At 44.3% G+C, this 16,453-nt stretch overlaps 1 protein-coding gene across 1 annotated transcript in view; it reads right to left on the reverse strand.

Annotated features, from left to right (window-relative positions):
* The window catches only part of LOC123999542 (myocardin-related transcription factor A-like), a 58,124-nt gene that overhangs the window by 23,796 nt on the left and 17,875 nt on the right, over positions 1 to 16,453 (reverse strand). The window contains 2 exon segments of the mRNA XM_046305429.1: positions 1,900 to 1,965; positions 14,496 to 14,692. Coding sequence (XP_046161385.1) covers positions 1,900 to 1,965; positions 14,496 to 14,655 — 226 coding nt within the window. The 5' untranslated portion in view covers positions 14,656 to 14,692.

Below are 16,453 nucleotides of genomic sequence, written 5' to 3' on the forward strand. Positions count from 1 at the left end.
ACACATTATTCCATTTCTGTTAGTCATATGTCTGTGGAACTCTTTCAATTTATGTCTCAGTTGTTGAATATTATGTCCATACAAATATTTACATGTTAAGTTTTCTGAAAATAAACTCAGTTGACAGTGAGAGGATGTTTCTTTTTTGGCCGATACTGATATCCAATATTTTCCTTGCAAAAAAACCCAAAACACCGATAACTGCTTTTACAGATTTTTGCGGCCTATTAAGCATTCTAGTAGAGTTAAATAGTTAACACACACACATGGACGCAGCTGTCTTAGGCACTGCATCTCAGTGCAAGAGGCGTCACTACAGTCCTTGGTTTGAATCCAGGCTCTATCACATCCGGCCGTGATTGGCAGTCCCATAGGGCGGCACACAATTGGCCCAGCATCGTAAATAAGAATTTGTTCTTAACTGACTTGCCTAATTAAATAAAAAGGTCACACACACAAAAGGTTATTTGGTTGGCATTTACGCATGTCCCCATTACCAGTAAAACATAATCAAAACCTATTTCAATGCTAAGAATAATGAAAATGACTGTAGTTTTTACTGGTCATTGTTTTCAGGCTGGTTGTATTGGTGCTACCTAGGTACCAAGCTAAAGCTAGCTACCCCAGAAGTTGCAGTCAAACAAATGATGCTTTATTACCAACGCGGTATTGGGAACGAAAGCCAACATTACCCACGGCAGAGAATAGTTAAATATAGAGGTTATATTATCTTGGCTTTAATGGATTTCACCTTCGAGTCGTCTCGCTGAAATTTTGTTACTCTTTCAAATGACTGCTTGACTTGTTGACTGCTCGATCCACACAGCAGACATTGTGGGCTAGTTTAGGAATGCTGTGTGCAAACATTTTACGTGGCGTCATTACGTCATGTACCTTCATTATATAGGTATGCACGTCAGCTTTGACATGGGTTTTGTACAATCGGGCGTTAAACTAGACATAGGCCGATACGGGCATTTTTAACTAATATCGGCCGATTACGATATGTTCACCGATATATCGTGCATCCCTAATATAAGGTCCAGGCAATCTATACAACTATTATGATCTGATCATTTGAACCTATTTACATTACTTTATTCATGAATTGTGTAAAAAAACAGTAACCCCATGTGTCCAAAGACTAAATATAGTACAATACAGAAACAGCCGTAGTTCACAAACAATGAGTTGAATCATATATTTGCCATATTTGGGCTAAGATCAGGTCACCTGTATTTACTATGTTGATACCAAATTTTTCACGCATTTATACCAAACAAAATGTGTTCTGTGGCACATTCTGATATTGTCCTAAATATAGTTAGAGGACGTAAATGGGTCCGTAAAGGTAAAAAAGGTTCCTGGAACTAACCCGTGTGAAACAGAGAGGAAGTCTATCTTAGTAATGTGAACATTCATTGACTGTGCAATGAATATAACAAGTGTAACAGCTCAAAATTAAATGGGGCAATGAATTAAACGCACAGGCCCCAGTACACACTGACTGAGTTTAGCATTCAAAAGTCAAAAGCAGAGGAAGGAGCTCGATCCACTTTGCTTTGAAGACTGACAACGGCATTTCTCAGAAAAAAAGACGCCGCCGATTTAACCACAAGCATAATTATCAGGATCTCTCGAATCTTAGAACATAAAGCAAAGCATTGAGATGCGTATAGCCATGTAAGATACTATACGGTTGTATATTAAGTGCCTGTTATGAAACAAGTGAGGTGACTACAACAGGAGTAGCTGTACTGATTCTTATGGGCGTGAGGATAGGTCAACAAGCTATCCATTCACTTTGAAAAGCAAGCTAATGAGGTGAGGTAGCAGCTAGAGGAAGGGGAGATTGGTTTGGGGACGAGGCAGTTTGACGGACGGGAGAGAGTTACTTACGTGGCATGATCCCCTGACTGACCAGCTCCTCACGGGTCCGTCTCTGCTGGAGTTTGAGCTGGAGCACTGCATAAGAGGGACAGCAAGAGGTCAGGTGAGGACACTACAGACAGAACCCGCCAGGGCAACAACCAATAGTGAAAACTTAAACGCCCTACAGACAGTTTCCGTTCCGTGCTCTTCTCCTTGGGAGGAAATACAAGGCCGGTTACAGCCGTGTTGTAAATTAATATAGTGCATCTTTCTGAGAGGTTGAAGCCAAGAGTTGAAGGGTACCCTACTCACTGCTCTTCTGGCCCTCGCTCCCTCCTCTCCCCCTCCCACAGAGTCGTCTGACAGCCGATACAGAGGTTATCATCAGAGGCAGGGAGGAGAAATAGCGGGCAGACGGTCCCTGTCACACAAACGAGCTTCCTGTTTCTACATTCACACAGCAGCCGGGTTGTCGTGTTTTGACAACTTCTACCACACAGAGAGAGATAGAGAGGACGACACTTCCGCATGGCTTGAACAATGCTAATGCAGAGGGCTTCTTGTAAAAACAGGAAGGCCCACATTCACCACGCACAATTCAAAATAGAATGAGGTGTTATATTGAGAGGAGTATGTGTACAGATAAATGGTAACACTTCTGTACTGACTAAATGTGTATGACATGAATAAATGTGTCTTGCTAACAGCTGCCTAATCTCAGCTAGACCAATAGAAGGAACACAGAAAGCTAGTGATGGAGACCACGTTCTCTGCATCACATCATCATGGCTATCCCGTGTTTACACTTCAGCCACAGCGAGCTGAGTGGACTCATGTAAGCGATTCCTGTCAGATGTGAGGTAAAGTAAACCTACATCTCAGTACGCGCATAAGCAGTTTTCATGAAATTAGAGATGTGATACTGTACATGCAAGGGGAAGTTAAGCTGTTACTGTATACTATATATCCATACAGTATGTGGCCTGGTGTTCATGTGTGAGAGTATGATTGTTGGACCAGTCCATTGTACTGTACACAAAGTGATGCTTGTGTGCACCTCCTTAGGTAGTTGTGTTTGTAGCTGGTCTGCTGCCTACATGTGAACCACAGGGAAGCATACTGACTAATAGGTCAGAGGGAGATCAGTGTGGGCGATGTGGGACTTCTTTCTCATGGTTTCCATCTCTCTCTGAGCTCAGCCTCTGCGTTTATCACATCTCTGACCAGCGTGAACATTTCTGACAGTCCTGGCTGTCGCCGCCTTGGCCAAATCATCCTCTTTTTTCTTATATGGCCGCTTGACGTAGGACTCCCAATAGTCCCCTCGACAGGAGACAAGATTAAATGGGTTTACGGGGGGTGGGGGGGGCACGCACAAACTCAGACACTCCTCCAGCGACAGATGATTTGCTAGTTGTGCCAAGGACTGACAGGGGGGGGATGATGCCAGCTGCTTATACAGAATCTTTTCTAGGCAAATGCTCACTCTGAAATTTGAATTCATTACCGAATTCATTACCGTTCTCAGTACCTCAATGTGATGTAAACGAGAACATGACATTTTCCTACCACCTGCCCCTCTCCATATCTCCCTTTGTGCTCAATTTATGTATTGTTACCTTTCTCTGTGTGTCACTGCAAAGCTTCCTGTGCACTTTTTCTACATTGCCTATTCAATCGTTTACTTTGAAAATATTTTAAAAACCTTCCATTCCCTCCATCCCAACCCTGAGATGAAACCCATCCTCTCCCTGCTGGTTTCTATTTGTGAACCACACTGTAATGTCTGGGAACTCGATCTCTCTGCCCGGCCCAGCCTGTTGAGTTACAGGGAATATTACTGTAAAATCACCCGACACTCAACCTGCTCCGAAGCCTGGGCTCGGCCTGGCTGCATGAAGGGATGTGAACATGTGAACAGACACCCTCCTCAATCAGGGTCAAGGTATGCTGTCCACCTCTGAAACTCTGAAGTAAAACCGGCTGCCAAGGCAGGTGCCTGTGGGTTACCTCATTGTACAGTGTCTCTGGAAGACTGCACGTCTCGGTGCAAATTACTTCTCGGTAAATCACAGTCTGTCTCAATGTTTCCAAGTCCATCTCAGTGTCTCAAGCCTGTCCCTGTTTTCCCTCAGTGTCCATCTGTGTCTTAGTATCTAAATCTGTCTCTGTTTGTAACACTAAACACCATAGTATCTTCATCAGTCTCAGTATTCCTCACCTTAACTCAGTGGGCCAGCATATCTGCCTCACAGCACATTTATGTTTCTCTAAAAGTCAGTGAGAGATTCTCAGTGTGTCACGACTAAGTCTGTTCAGGCTCTTTTTGCTCCAACTCAGTTGGTGTCACGGCCATGGCAGCACCCACAGGTGCCTGAGCATTGTCCACTGGGCACAGAGTCCTGGCGCTGCCCCATCTGTACCAGGGCCAGAAGGTCCACTTAGTATCTGACCAGCAGCCCAGAAGACACCAGACACCCACTCAGCCGGCCTGAGCAGCATAACTAAATACACACGATTCACTGAGAAAAACTCAACTGTATAGCTGGGTGTGTTATATGGGGAGCTATGAAACAAAAGCCAAGTAAGGAAGAGTAAGGATAATAATTCTCCATAATGATGCTAAATCAAAAATATATAACCAAACAACGATATCAATGAAACCATATCTTCCACATCTCATATTATAAAGAGTTTGTGTGTATGTGTGCGTAATATGAATCCCACCTTCCCTCAGGCTCTGACAAGCCCGGCGTTCTAACTCCAATCGTATGCGTTGCTTATCCATGCTGTTGCTGATTGGAGGGGGCCCAAAAGAGGTGGGGTCTGTGTGAACGGTCGGGTTGGTGTCCAGCATGGTGATCAGGTTCAAAACAATAAATAATTATTACTGAAAGACGGTGGTCCCATCAAATAAATACATTAAAATAGTGTCCAAAAACATTCAAATGTAACAAAAATAGAATTATCTGTTCAGCTCAGTCCAATACAGTCCAGTCAATATGGATTATCACGTTTGTGATATCTTTTGGAAAAGTCACAGAGATTCTGCTAAATATATTAATGCAGGATATCGTCCGATGGACCAAAATAAGAGCATTAGAATAGAAATGGTCCTTGTGCAAGTGACAAAAATCATGAGAAGATTGAAGTTTTCCAACTGTGTTCTCGCTGACCTCTCCTCTTTCTCGTTTTTTAGCAAACAAAGTTCCAAATAGTTCAGAAAAATGGCCAAATATTATTGAAAAACCCCCAAAAACAAATGAAAAAGATTGAAAAAAGAAACACTGGCTTGAAGTGGAAATGTACAGCTGCTATGAGTTTCAAGAGCCAGTATCTACTGCAGCAAGACGAGTGAGTGAGGTGAGTGTGTGGGTCTGTGAGTGTGTGTCAAATGCCTGTGAATCCTTGATCAAGCACTGTCACAGCTGTTGCTGCACCCACTCACTCTGCCATTGACAGACACCGACACACTTCAGCTAAACCTTTTCCTCCTAACCACAATCAAATACTTCCCCCTTGGCACCTGGGACCTCTGCTCATTAGTGACAACATAAGAGAGCACACCTGTGAGCTTTGTGCACGATCTAGATGCCCCATATTCAACTGGTGGACTGTGGTCTGGATCCGGTCCCAGAACGGGGCCAATACAGGCCGCGGTCCAGACTACAATATAAATAAATATAAACTCAGCAAAAAAAAGAAAGGTCCTCTCACTGTCAACTGCGTTTACTTTCAGAAAACTTAACATGTGTAAATATTTGTATGAACATAACAAGATTCCATAACTGAGACATAAACTGAACAAGTTCCACAGACATGTGACTAACAAAAATTTAATAATGTGTCCCTGAACAAAGGGGGGGTCAAAATCAAAAGCAACAGTCAGTATCTGGTGTGGCCACCAGCTGCATTAAGTACTGCAGTACATCTCCTCCTCATGGACTGCACCAGATTTGCCAGTTCTTGCTGTGAGATGTGACCCCACTCTTCTACCAAAGCACCTGCAAGTTCCCGGGTATTTCTGGTGTAAATGGCCGTAGCCCTCACGCTCCGATCCAACAGGTCCCAGACGTGCTCAATGGGATTGAGATCCGGGCTCTTCGCTGGCCATAGCAGAACACTGACATTCCTGTCTTGCAGGAAATCACACACAGAACGAGCAGTATGGCTGGTGGCATTGTCATGCTGAAGGGTCATGCCAGGATGAGCCTGCAGGAAGGGTGGAGGATGTCTTGCCTGTAATGCACAGTGTTGAGATTGCCTGCAATGACAACAAGCTCAGTCCGATGATGCTGTGACACACCGCCCCAGACCATGACGGACTCTCCACGTCGATCCCGCTCCAGACTACAGGCCTCAGTGTAACGCTCATTCCTTCGACAATAAACGCGAATCCGACCATCACCCCAGGTGAGACAAAACCGCAACTCGTCAGTGAAGAGCACCTTTTCCCAGTACTGTCTGGTCCAGCGACGGTGGGCTGTGCCCATAGGCAACGTTGTTGCCGGTGATGTCTGGTGAGGACTTGCCTTACGACAGGCCTACAAGCCCTCAGTCCAGTCTCTCTCAGCCTTTTGCGGACAGTCTGAGCACTGATGGAGGGATTGTGCGTTCCTGGTGTAACTTGGGCAGTTGTTGTTGCCATCCTGTGCCTGTCCTGCAGGTGTGATGTTCGGATGTACCGATCCTGTGCAGGTGTTGTTACACATCTATTGCCCTGGCCACATCTGCAGTCCTCATGCCTCCTTGCAGCATGTCTAAGGCACATTCACGTAGATGAGCAGGGACCCTGGGTATCTTTCTTTTGGTGTTTTTCAGAGTCAGTAGAAAGGCCTCTTTAGTGTCCTAAGTGTTCATAACTGTGTCTTATGACTGTTCCACAGGTGCATGTTCATTAATTGTTTATGGTTCATTGAACAAGCATGGGAAACAGAGTTTAAACCCTTTACAATGAAGATCTGAGAAGTTATTTGGATTTATACGAATTATCTTTTAAAGACAGGGTCCTGAAAAAGGGACATTTCTTTTTTTGCTGAGTTTATCTTTTAGAAGTAGGTCAGGCATTGACCCCTGGTATCATATAAACACACATAAGACATGGAAACATTTGTAGAATTGCAGACATTTTGCTTTAAAAAGCAACAGAATAAAATGCTCTGCCCCATGCAAAATGTGTAGAATTGTGGGAAATTTAAAACTGCAAGATTTTCCACATGGGTTGCAAGGTGGGGGTTTGTTACAACGCCGATAAATGACAATATCCATCCAAACCTTTGCCCCCTAGGAGATTTGTGGGGCCGGAACTTCTCAAATAGTACTTGAGTACTCCTAATGTAGGCAGACAGTATAATGGCCCCACACAGTACCCTGATGTAGGCAGACAGCATAATGGCCCCACACAGTACCCTGAGGTAGGCAGACAGCATAATGGCCCCACACAGTACCCTGAGGTAGGCAGACAGCATAATGGCCCCACACAGTACCCTGATGTAGGCAGACAGCATAATGGCCCCACACAGTATCCTGAGGTAGGCAGACAGCATAATGGCCCCACACAGTACCCCTGATGTAGGCAGACAGCATAATGGCCCCACACAGTACCCTGATGTAGGCAGACAGCATAATGGCCCCACACAGTACCCTGAGGTAGGCAGACAGCATAATGGCCCCACACAGTACCCTGATGTAGGCAGACACCATAATGGCCTCACACAGTACCCTGATGTAGGCAGACACCATAATGGCCCAACACAGTACCCTGATGTAGGCAGACACCATAATGGCCCCAGGGAAGAAGCTGCCACCACACAGATGGCAGCTACAGCTATGTGTACTGCCAAAGTTACCATTTGTATTCACTTAAATGGTGGATCAGGTGAGCTAAAATAAAGTTGAGAACTAGCCTGCGGGTCAAAGAACTATGTGAGGTAGAGAAAATCCCCAGGGAAGCTCTTGTTGATTATTATTGGTATTCACTTTGTGTTTTAGAACAGATTTGTGTAATGGCCTAGCTTCATAGAGCCGGCCACAATAAAGGTGAACATAAGAGACTATTTACAGATGCCAACAAACTGTGTGTGTGTGTGTGTGTGTGTGTGTGTGTGTGTGTGTGTGTGTGTGTGTGTGTGTGTGTGTGTGTGTGTGTGTGTGTGTGTGTGTGTGTGTGTGTGTGTGTGTGTGTGTGTGTGTGTGTGTGTGTGTGTGTGTGTGTGTGTGTGTGTGTGTGTGTGTGTGTGTGTGAGAGAAAGAGAGAGATGCTGGAATCCGGATGCACAATCCTCAGGCAAAGCTCACTTTGACAAGGAAGGGGAAAATGAATCAAGACTCTGATCCCCCTTGCTGCAGATAAGGCACCAAACATATGCTTGCAGGGATAGTCGTGCTTTCATGTGTGTGTGTGTGTGTGTGTGTGTGTGTGTGTGTGTGTGTGTGTGTGTGTGTGTGTGTGTGTGTGTGTGTGTGTGTGTGTGTGTGTGTGTGTGTGTGTGTGTGTGTGTGTGTGTGTGTGTGTGTGTGTGTGTGTCAGCCATAAATACTGATGATAGGAAAAGCTAATAACTCACAGGGGCTCTAAGCATATCCAAAATACCTAAAGTTGCATTCTGCTGGTTCAGTGAAAGTGGTAATAATCCATGTTAATCAGACTGAAATAGAGCTCCCTGTGGGCATCCTCTGAATACTAGATCAGTGATGGTTATGCTCAGAACTATGCAAGGTCAAGGTAAAAAATTAACTGTAAGTTAAGAATCTAGGGTCAACATCATTCCATAGCCCAGTACTAAATGCAAACCAATTCTCGCTATTGCCAAACAATCCAACCAATTCCTTGCTAATAAGCCCCAAAGAAAACACGAAATAGCTAGAGAAAAAAACTATTCTGTGAGGTTACTTGAAAATCCTACTGTACATGCTTATTAAGTACTGAAGCCTTATGACTTCTGAGAGAAGGAAACTGTATACAGAGTTGGCCTCTGGCAGTTCCATCATATCTCCTAGAAGCAGTCTGGGGGAGGGTCTTTAAATGGAAGTGCCATCGCTGAGGACAAATTATGATCTTCAGAGCCAGAGGCAACAGACACTGATAATTGTCATCATTAACTGCGTAAAATCAGGGTATCTGATACTGGCCTGGGCCTGGTTTCCCGATAGCGATGGAACTAATTAGTATTTTAACGATGAATCCCTACAATGACAGAAGATCTAACATGAGTATTTCCCAAAACACCACAGAGAGAGAACATTCGCTAAGTGGGTCGTTAGAGCATGTGGCAATACTGATTGAAAGAAAGAAAGACAGCGCTGCTCTCAGATTAGCTTTCTCCATTCAAATCTTACCTGGGGCGGCAGGGTAGCCTAGTGGTTAGAGAGTTGGACTAGTAACCGGAAGGTTGCAAGTTCAAAACCCCCGAGCTGACAAGGTACAAATCTGTCGTTCTGCCCCAGAACAGGCAGTTAACCCACTGTTCCTAGGCCGTCATTGAAAATAAGAATTTGTTCTTAACTGACTTGCCTAGTTAAATAAAGGTTAAATAAAAAAATAACATTCTAATTATTTCTAAATACTGATGACGGATCAGCTGTTAGAGAGATATATTACCACATTATGGCTGCAAATAATGAGGTGGCTTATTTTAATGTTAACCCGATAATAATGCACTAAATCAGTTTGGGCATATAATTGCGCAGATTGTTACACATCAAAATATATTGAGTCAAAAATGACAGAAAGTAGCCTACAATTAGCTATTGTAAATAAAACTCAATACGAGTTCAATATATAGCCCTAGAGCCTATACTGTATGCATCTCAGTGTTCATTTGAAGCATCGTTTTATCCTTCACTTGTTTGTAACAATTACAAAAACACTGGCAACTTTGTATTTGTAGTCAACTTTGTTCTGATGTTATCTGCGGTCACAGAGACAGATAAACATCTGGTTTCTATGTTTAGCGGAGATCTGTGTATAAAGTGAAGCCGAAGGGCAATAAAAGCCTCTAACGACGCACTTAGCTGTTAAGAGTGGTATGAGGCCGTCGGTAAATAAAGAGCGCTTTGAGGTGCAACTTTAGTAACAAGGCTTTTGGGAAACAGCTTGGAAATCTAACCATGCTACTACAAAGGTTCTAACCATGAACTTAATATGCTTTTTGGAAACTGGGCCCTGTCGTCTCAATATCTGGTGGGCCTACTGTGTTTGAAACAAGATGGAGTCCACATGCAAACAGTTACTGCTGCTGCCTTCACACCTCTTCATCGAGGTCTTACTCAGGAGGAAGGGTGCGGTAAACAAGTCTCAAATTAACTCCTTCTCTCTGGACCTGGGCTCCAGAATGTGAGACCCCCCCCGGGCTGACTGTTTTAAATAGTAGGCCAGCTGGCTATGGGGGCTATATCCAGCTACCCTTAACTGGTGCAGGCGGCAGCTAGGGTTACTCACAGATATCCCTGCAAACACACAACCCGACTCCACACATATCTTGGGTTAGGGATCTAGAACCTGTTCAATATCCTCAGTGCATTTGAACACATAAAAACCCAAGTTTACACTGAAACAGACATTACATTAAGATCATTTCCAAGGTTTGAAAATGAACCTCATCTCCTGATTCATAGGACATGATGCACACATGCAAATGTCAATATATATGTGATGTGCCACAGTACTTCAGTTCCCTGTCCTTCCTCTAATGCTGTATGGCCAGTTGTAGTGTATCTGTCAGCCAATAGATGGCAGCGTGTATCATCCCAAGCGACACTGATATTTCTAATAGTCCACGATGATCAATCCAGCTGCTGTGTACATCTGGCAGCATGTGTTGTTCAGGGCCAGAGATGAAAGAGCAAGTAGGGTTCATAGGACTTCAGGGTGACTGAACTCTTACGAACTCTCTGTGCAGTCATCCTTACTGTCACACATGTCCCTTATTCCTGGCCAATCACATTCACAGTACATGAGGTCAGCTATATGGTTCAGGTGTCAAGGTTTTCCACTAATATTTCACAGTTGAAAAAAAATACACATTTTGGAATGATAACAGTGGACTTTATATGGCTCTTGATCTCATCTCTCTCTCACTCTTTGCTGCCCCTCGTTCATAATCTTTTTCCTCCCTTCCCATCACCCCCTTCCATTAACCTCTGTTCTCCCTTCGCCTCCCTTCTCCCGTTTGACAGCCTTGATTACCATAGATGTGTAAACACATCAAAATATGAACAGATAAGGAATTGAGGATATATCTATGTCAAGAACATAACTTCCGGCAGCTATTATCCCAAAATCCACATGCCAACACCCACACGATTATAGAAAAACACACACATCACTCAATCGGTTTATTATTCTCTGCTATGTAAGGCTCCTTGAGCATGAGTGTTTCAGGTAAACATCAGGAAGACATTTCTGTTTCCATGTTAACAACAGACGTCTTGGAGGGTTGGGGATAATGTTTTTTGGCCTAGTGGGGGATCTATCAACGTGCCCTTGAGCAGGGTATTGACCCCGGATGCTTCTGTTGGATGACTGGTATGATGTAGTTGTTGAGCGGCTTCACTGCAAGTATATGGTATGTTTCGGATATTCAATCAATGTGTGTGTGTCTATGCTGAGAATCAACTCAGTGCTCTGTGTGAAACAGTGTCAGTAGGAGACAAAACATGTTTAAACATGGAGGAACTAGCTGAACTAGTTCATTAAGAGCACCGATGTCTGCTTCCCATTAGGAAAGGTTTATCTGTGGTGTGCCGTGACCTATTAAACACGACCCAGGCACCTCATCACACCTGACTCCCTACAGACACTTCACACTCCTCCCCTCACCTGTCAGAACAGCAGACTAAAGTTGCAGAGCATGCTCACTCATTATGGAGCCTGTGTGTGCATGCTTATCGGCAAACGTACACTGACCCATACACCCCAATTAGCATGCGATCCATTGGTGAACAGTCAGTCACAGAGTAAGATGGAGATCAGAGTGGAGTAGAGCACAGTGTCAGGGCAGCAGTGTCGAGCCCTGCTGTGATTCGAATTACAACTGCGGCCTGGGTGTGAGTGCAGTTCCTCGACAACCACTACACACTTGATCTCTCAGGCCTCCTCCTTGGCAAAGTGGTTGGATCCAGGCCAACTTTGTCATTAAACAGTCGTGTTGAGCTGCCTGCACCTTCAGTGAAAGATTGGGACAAGTATGTAACCTTTAAATTCCTAAAACAACTGAGCATGTGCAGTGTTGGGGAAGCTACTCAGAAAATATAGTTTACCAAGCTACCAATTACTTCACACTGGAAGAGGATAAGCTACATTAAAGCTACCCCTTAGACAAATATAGTTTACTGAACTAAAGTTACTTTGAACAAGAGGTTAATTACATCCAAAGTACTTTGTGATAAATAATCATATCTAAATCTGAAATATCAGACTACAAATTGCAAGAATAGATGAATCTGGGGTCAGAAGTTAACAGAATGTTTCATTTGGCCTATTAAACACACAAACTGTGTTTCAAGTGAGAATTAGACAGGCCTGATCCCCAAATATAAAGGAAATTGCCTACTTCACAAATGTTATCTTTCAGCTGAAAAAGTAATGTAGTTCCAGTAGCTAGCCTCAAGGCAAAAAAGTTATGACCTACTGAAAACACAACCAAGATCTGAATTGAGTTCAACTACCACCAAGCTACTGCAAAACAGAGTTAAATGCCTAGTTGAACTACATGTAGTTCACTACTACAACACTGAGCATGGGTGTGTACGCACAGGGATAACACAAAGTTAGAGCTGCAGTTTGCTGCTTTGGCTGCGGTAATAAAATGTTAACTATGTAAACTCACACAGCTCAGGGAATGGGACTGCATCTGATGATAGCATGAGTGGAAAGGGTGAGGAGAGTGGAAAAAGTGAACACGATTAACTCAGACTTGTATTGCTCATGATATCATGCTGTTCTTTTTAAAATTCGCTTGTCTCACAGCTTCCCCTCGCTGAGATGCTCGTGGTTAAGGACGCTAGTGTGATTTGGTGGAACAAAGTGCTTTTCAATGTTTCCAGTGCTGCTGACTGTGTTTGTTGCTCAGAATTGTAATCCATGAACCAAAAGGCTTCTCAACAGCTTTTACCCCCAAGCCATAAGACTTCTGAACAGGTAATGAAATGGTACCCCCCAAAACCCTCTTTTACACTGTGCTACTCTCCATTTATCATATATGCATAGTCACTTTAACTATACATTCATGTACATACTACCTCAATTAGCCCGACTAACCGGTGCTCCAGCACATTGGCTACAAGAACTATCTGCATTGTGTCCCGCCACCCACCAACCCCTCTTTTACGCTAACTGCTACCTTCTGTATATTATATATGCATAGTCACTTCACCCGTACCTACATGTACATACTACCTCAATCAGCCCGACTAACTGGTGCCTGTATATAGCCTCGCTACTGTATATAGCCTCGCTACTGTATATAGCCTCGCTACTGTATATAGCCTTGCTACTGTATATAGCCTCGCTGCTGTATATAGCCTCGCTACTGTATATAGCCTCCCTACTGTATATAGCCTCTCTACTGTATATAGCCCCGCTACCGTATATAGCCTCGCTACCGTATATAGCCTCGCTACCGTATATAGCCTCGCTACCGTATATAGCCTCGCTACTGTATATAGCCTCGCTACTGTATATAGCTTCTCTACTATATATAGCCTCGCTACTGTATATAGCCTCTACTGTATATAGCCTCGCTACTGTTATCATTCACTGTCTTTTTACTGTTGGTTTTTTATTTCCTTACTTATCTTTTGTTCACCTAATACCTATTTTTTTTTAACATAAATTGCACTATTAGTTAGGGCCTGTGAGTAAGCATTTCACTCTAAGGTCTACACCGGTTGTATTCAGTGCACGTGACAAATAAACTTTGATTTGAAAAGGAGAGAGTAGCCCCCATGTTTAGACTTTATCGCCTAGACACACACACACACACACACACACACACACACACACACACACACACACACACACACACACACACACACACACACACACACACACACACACACACACACACACACACACACACACACACACACACACACACACACACACACGTACCTATTTTCTCATGTCTGTAAAAATAATTTCATATACAAGTTTAATTCCCGCACACCAGCTTCTACTCCTCAAGTGCACTTTCGCAAACTGCATTCCAGGTAACCTTTGACCCAGAGTGCACATGGGGAAGATACTACTCTCCTTCCCCTCATTGAGCTCTTTCAGCTGGAATTCTAACAACTTTGCCATACAACTTGCCCTCCTTGACCAGAGACCACTGTGGGTACTGTGCCAAGTGAGAGGAAGTATGAGAGCAAACGAACGTTTCTACAGTTCTATAGTTCTACAGTTCTACCTGCATTATAGAAGTGTTTACACAACACAGAGCCTCAGACTGAGTAACCTGTCCATGCTTCATAGCTGCAGTCTTGGTTTTCATTTTCTACAGTTCATACCAGTAGTTTTCTGATGGAAGTGGATGGTCTTCGCACCATATAGTGTCAGTCCACCAGGGTTTTAATCTCATCGGTGGGCTTGATGGCAGTTGCCTGGAATCAGAACAGGCACTCACCGTTTTTCCTGTCTCTCAGGGGCAGCAGGTTGGGGGCGGGCTGCAGCGACAGCTCTTGCAGCTCATTGGTCACTGCCTCGCTATGTGGGCTGGGGGCGGAGTCAGGCGATGCAGGAGGCGAACAACTTGGGCCTGGCTCCTCCCCTGCTTGGGCCTCCATGATCGCAGGGGGGACAGAGGGTGGCTGATGGACAGACCTGAGAGAGAAACAAAATAACACATTCATCAAAAATGCCTAGAACTATCTCACCATCTTACTACACTGGTTAGAACATCCCTCCTTTACTTGTATCCACAACTGCCTGACACATTCCCAGGGCTCCCCTCCAGTTCACTAGCCTGACAGAGTGTATGAGCCCTAATCCAATAGGTTAATAGTCTTGCTGCAGAAGGACCAGCCCATCCCCATGGCAACCCACTATAACAGGCAGGACCGCAGATGAAACACTGGGCCCAGCCAATACTGCGGAGGACCAGCTCCTTGCCATGGCAACGCCTTACATAAACACCGCCCAATGCAGACAAATGTACAAAAATCACATGCTAACGGATTCAGAGGAGAAGCCTAAAACGGACATAGCCTTGGAATGAGAGCTCAACTTGCTACTGATTGGCCACAAAGGTGCTCTTGCAAACCTCCAGCTAATCTGTCACTTAGTAGTGTGTACCGATATGGTCTCCTACACTAAATATCAATGTGGCTTGATGGAATGCAGTCTGTATCCACGTACCATTTTTGCATTAGTCATCTGGTGATCTTTACTCATAATGCATTCATTGTCAAATTTATTTGCAGTTTTCTCAGCAGGTAAAACAGCAGCATAGTTGAATAGCCGTGTTTAACAGAATTTGGTGCAGCAGTTAATTTTGCTGCTGCGCAATCTACTGTAATACAACGCTTTGCATAGTGTTACACTGCCAGCCATTGTCTTCTTGTTTAGTGCCTCACCCCTTGGTAAAAGGCCCAGCGCAGTCAAAAAGGTGATTTTTCAGTGTTTTAAAAATACAAAACGCAACATGTAAAGTGTTGGTCCGTGTTTCATGAGCTGAAATAAAAAATCCCAGAAATGTTCCAAACATCCAAAAAGTTTAATTCTCTCAAATCCCTGTTAGTGAGCATTTCTCCTATGCCAAGATAATTCATCCACCTGACAGGTGTGGCATATCAAGAAGTTGATTAAACAGCATGATCATTACTGTTACGTTCCCCAGTTTATGTGTTGTAGTTTGTGTATTTGCATGTGTTTAATTCAGGAAATGGCTTCCTGAAATCCCTCAAGCAGCTGATTGGTCGACTCCATGGCTAATTGGAGAGCTGACCCCGCCCCCTCGTCAAGACACAGCTGTCTCCAATTACCCATTCCTTCAGAAGCTATATAAAAGCCAGTGTTATGTTCAGGAGGAGGAGATTTGCTGGGAGGTCATTGCTGGGAGGTCATTGCTGGGAGGTCATTGCTGGGAGGTCATTGCTGGGAGGTCATTGCTGGGAGGTCATTGCTGGGAGGTCATTGCTGGGAGGTCATTGCTGGGAGGTCATTGCTGGGAGGTCATTGCTGGGAGGTCATTGCTGGGAGGTCATTGCTGGGAGGTCATTGCTGGGAGGTCATTGCTGGGAGGTCATTGCTGGGAGGTCATTGCTGCTGGGAGGTCATTGCTGGGAGGTCATTGCTGGGAGGTCATTGCTGGGAGGTCATTGCTGGGAGGTCATTGCTGGGAGGTCATTGCTGGGAGGTCATTGCTGGGAGGTCATTGCTGGGAGGTCATTGCTGGCCAGCTAACTAGCTACTAGCTAGTACTCAGTTAGCCACTGCTAGCGGTCTTCAAAGCTAACAAGTACACCAGTGCGATATCAACCCAGAGCATATCAGACTGCTTTTTCTCTACCACATCTCCGGATTCCTACCGCAAGCTCTGAACCTTTACAACGGATCATCGCAACTAGCTAGCTGCAATCCGTG

Source organism: Oncorhynchus gorbuscha, linkage group LG16 (assembly GCF_021184085.1).
Source record: "Oncorhynchus gorbuscha isolate QuinsamMale2020 ecotype Even-year linkage group LG16, OgorEven_v1.0, whole genome shotgun sequence".
NCBI classification, from domain to species: Eukaryota; Metazoa; Chordata; class Actinopteri; order Salmoniformes; family Salmonidae; genus Oncorhynchus; species Oncorhynchus gorbuscha.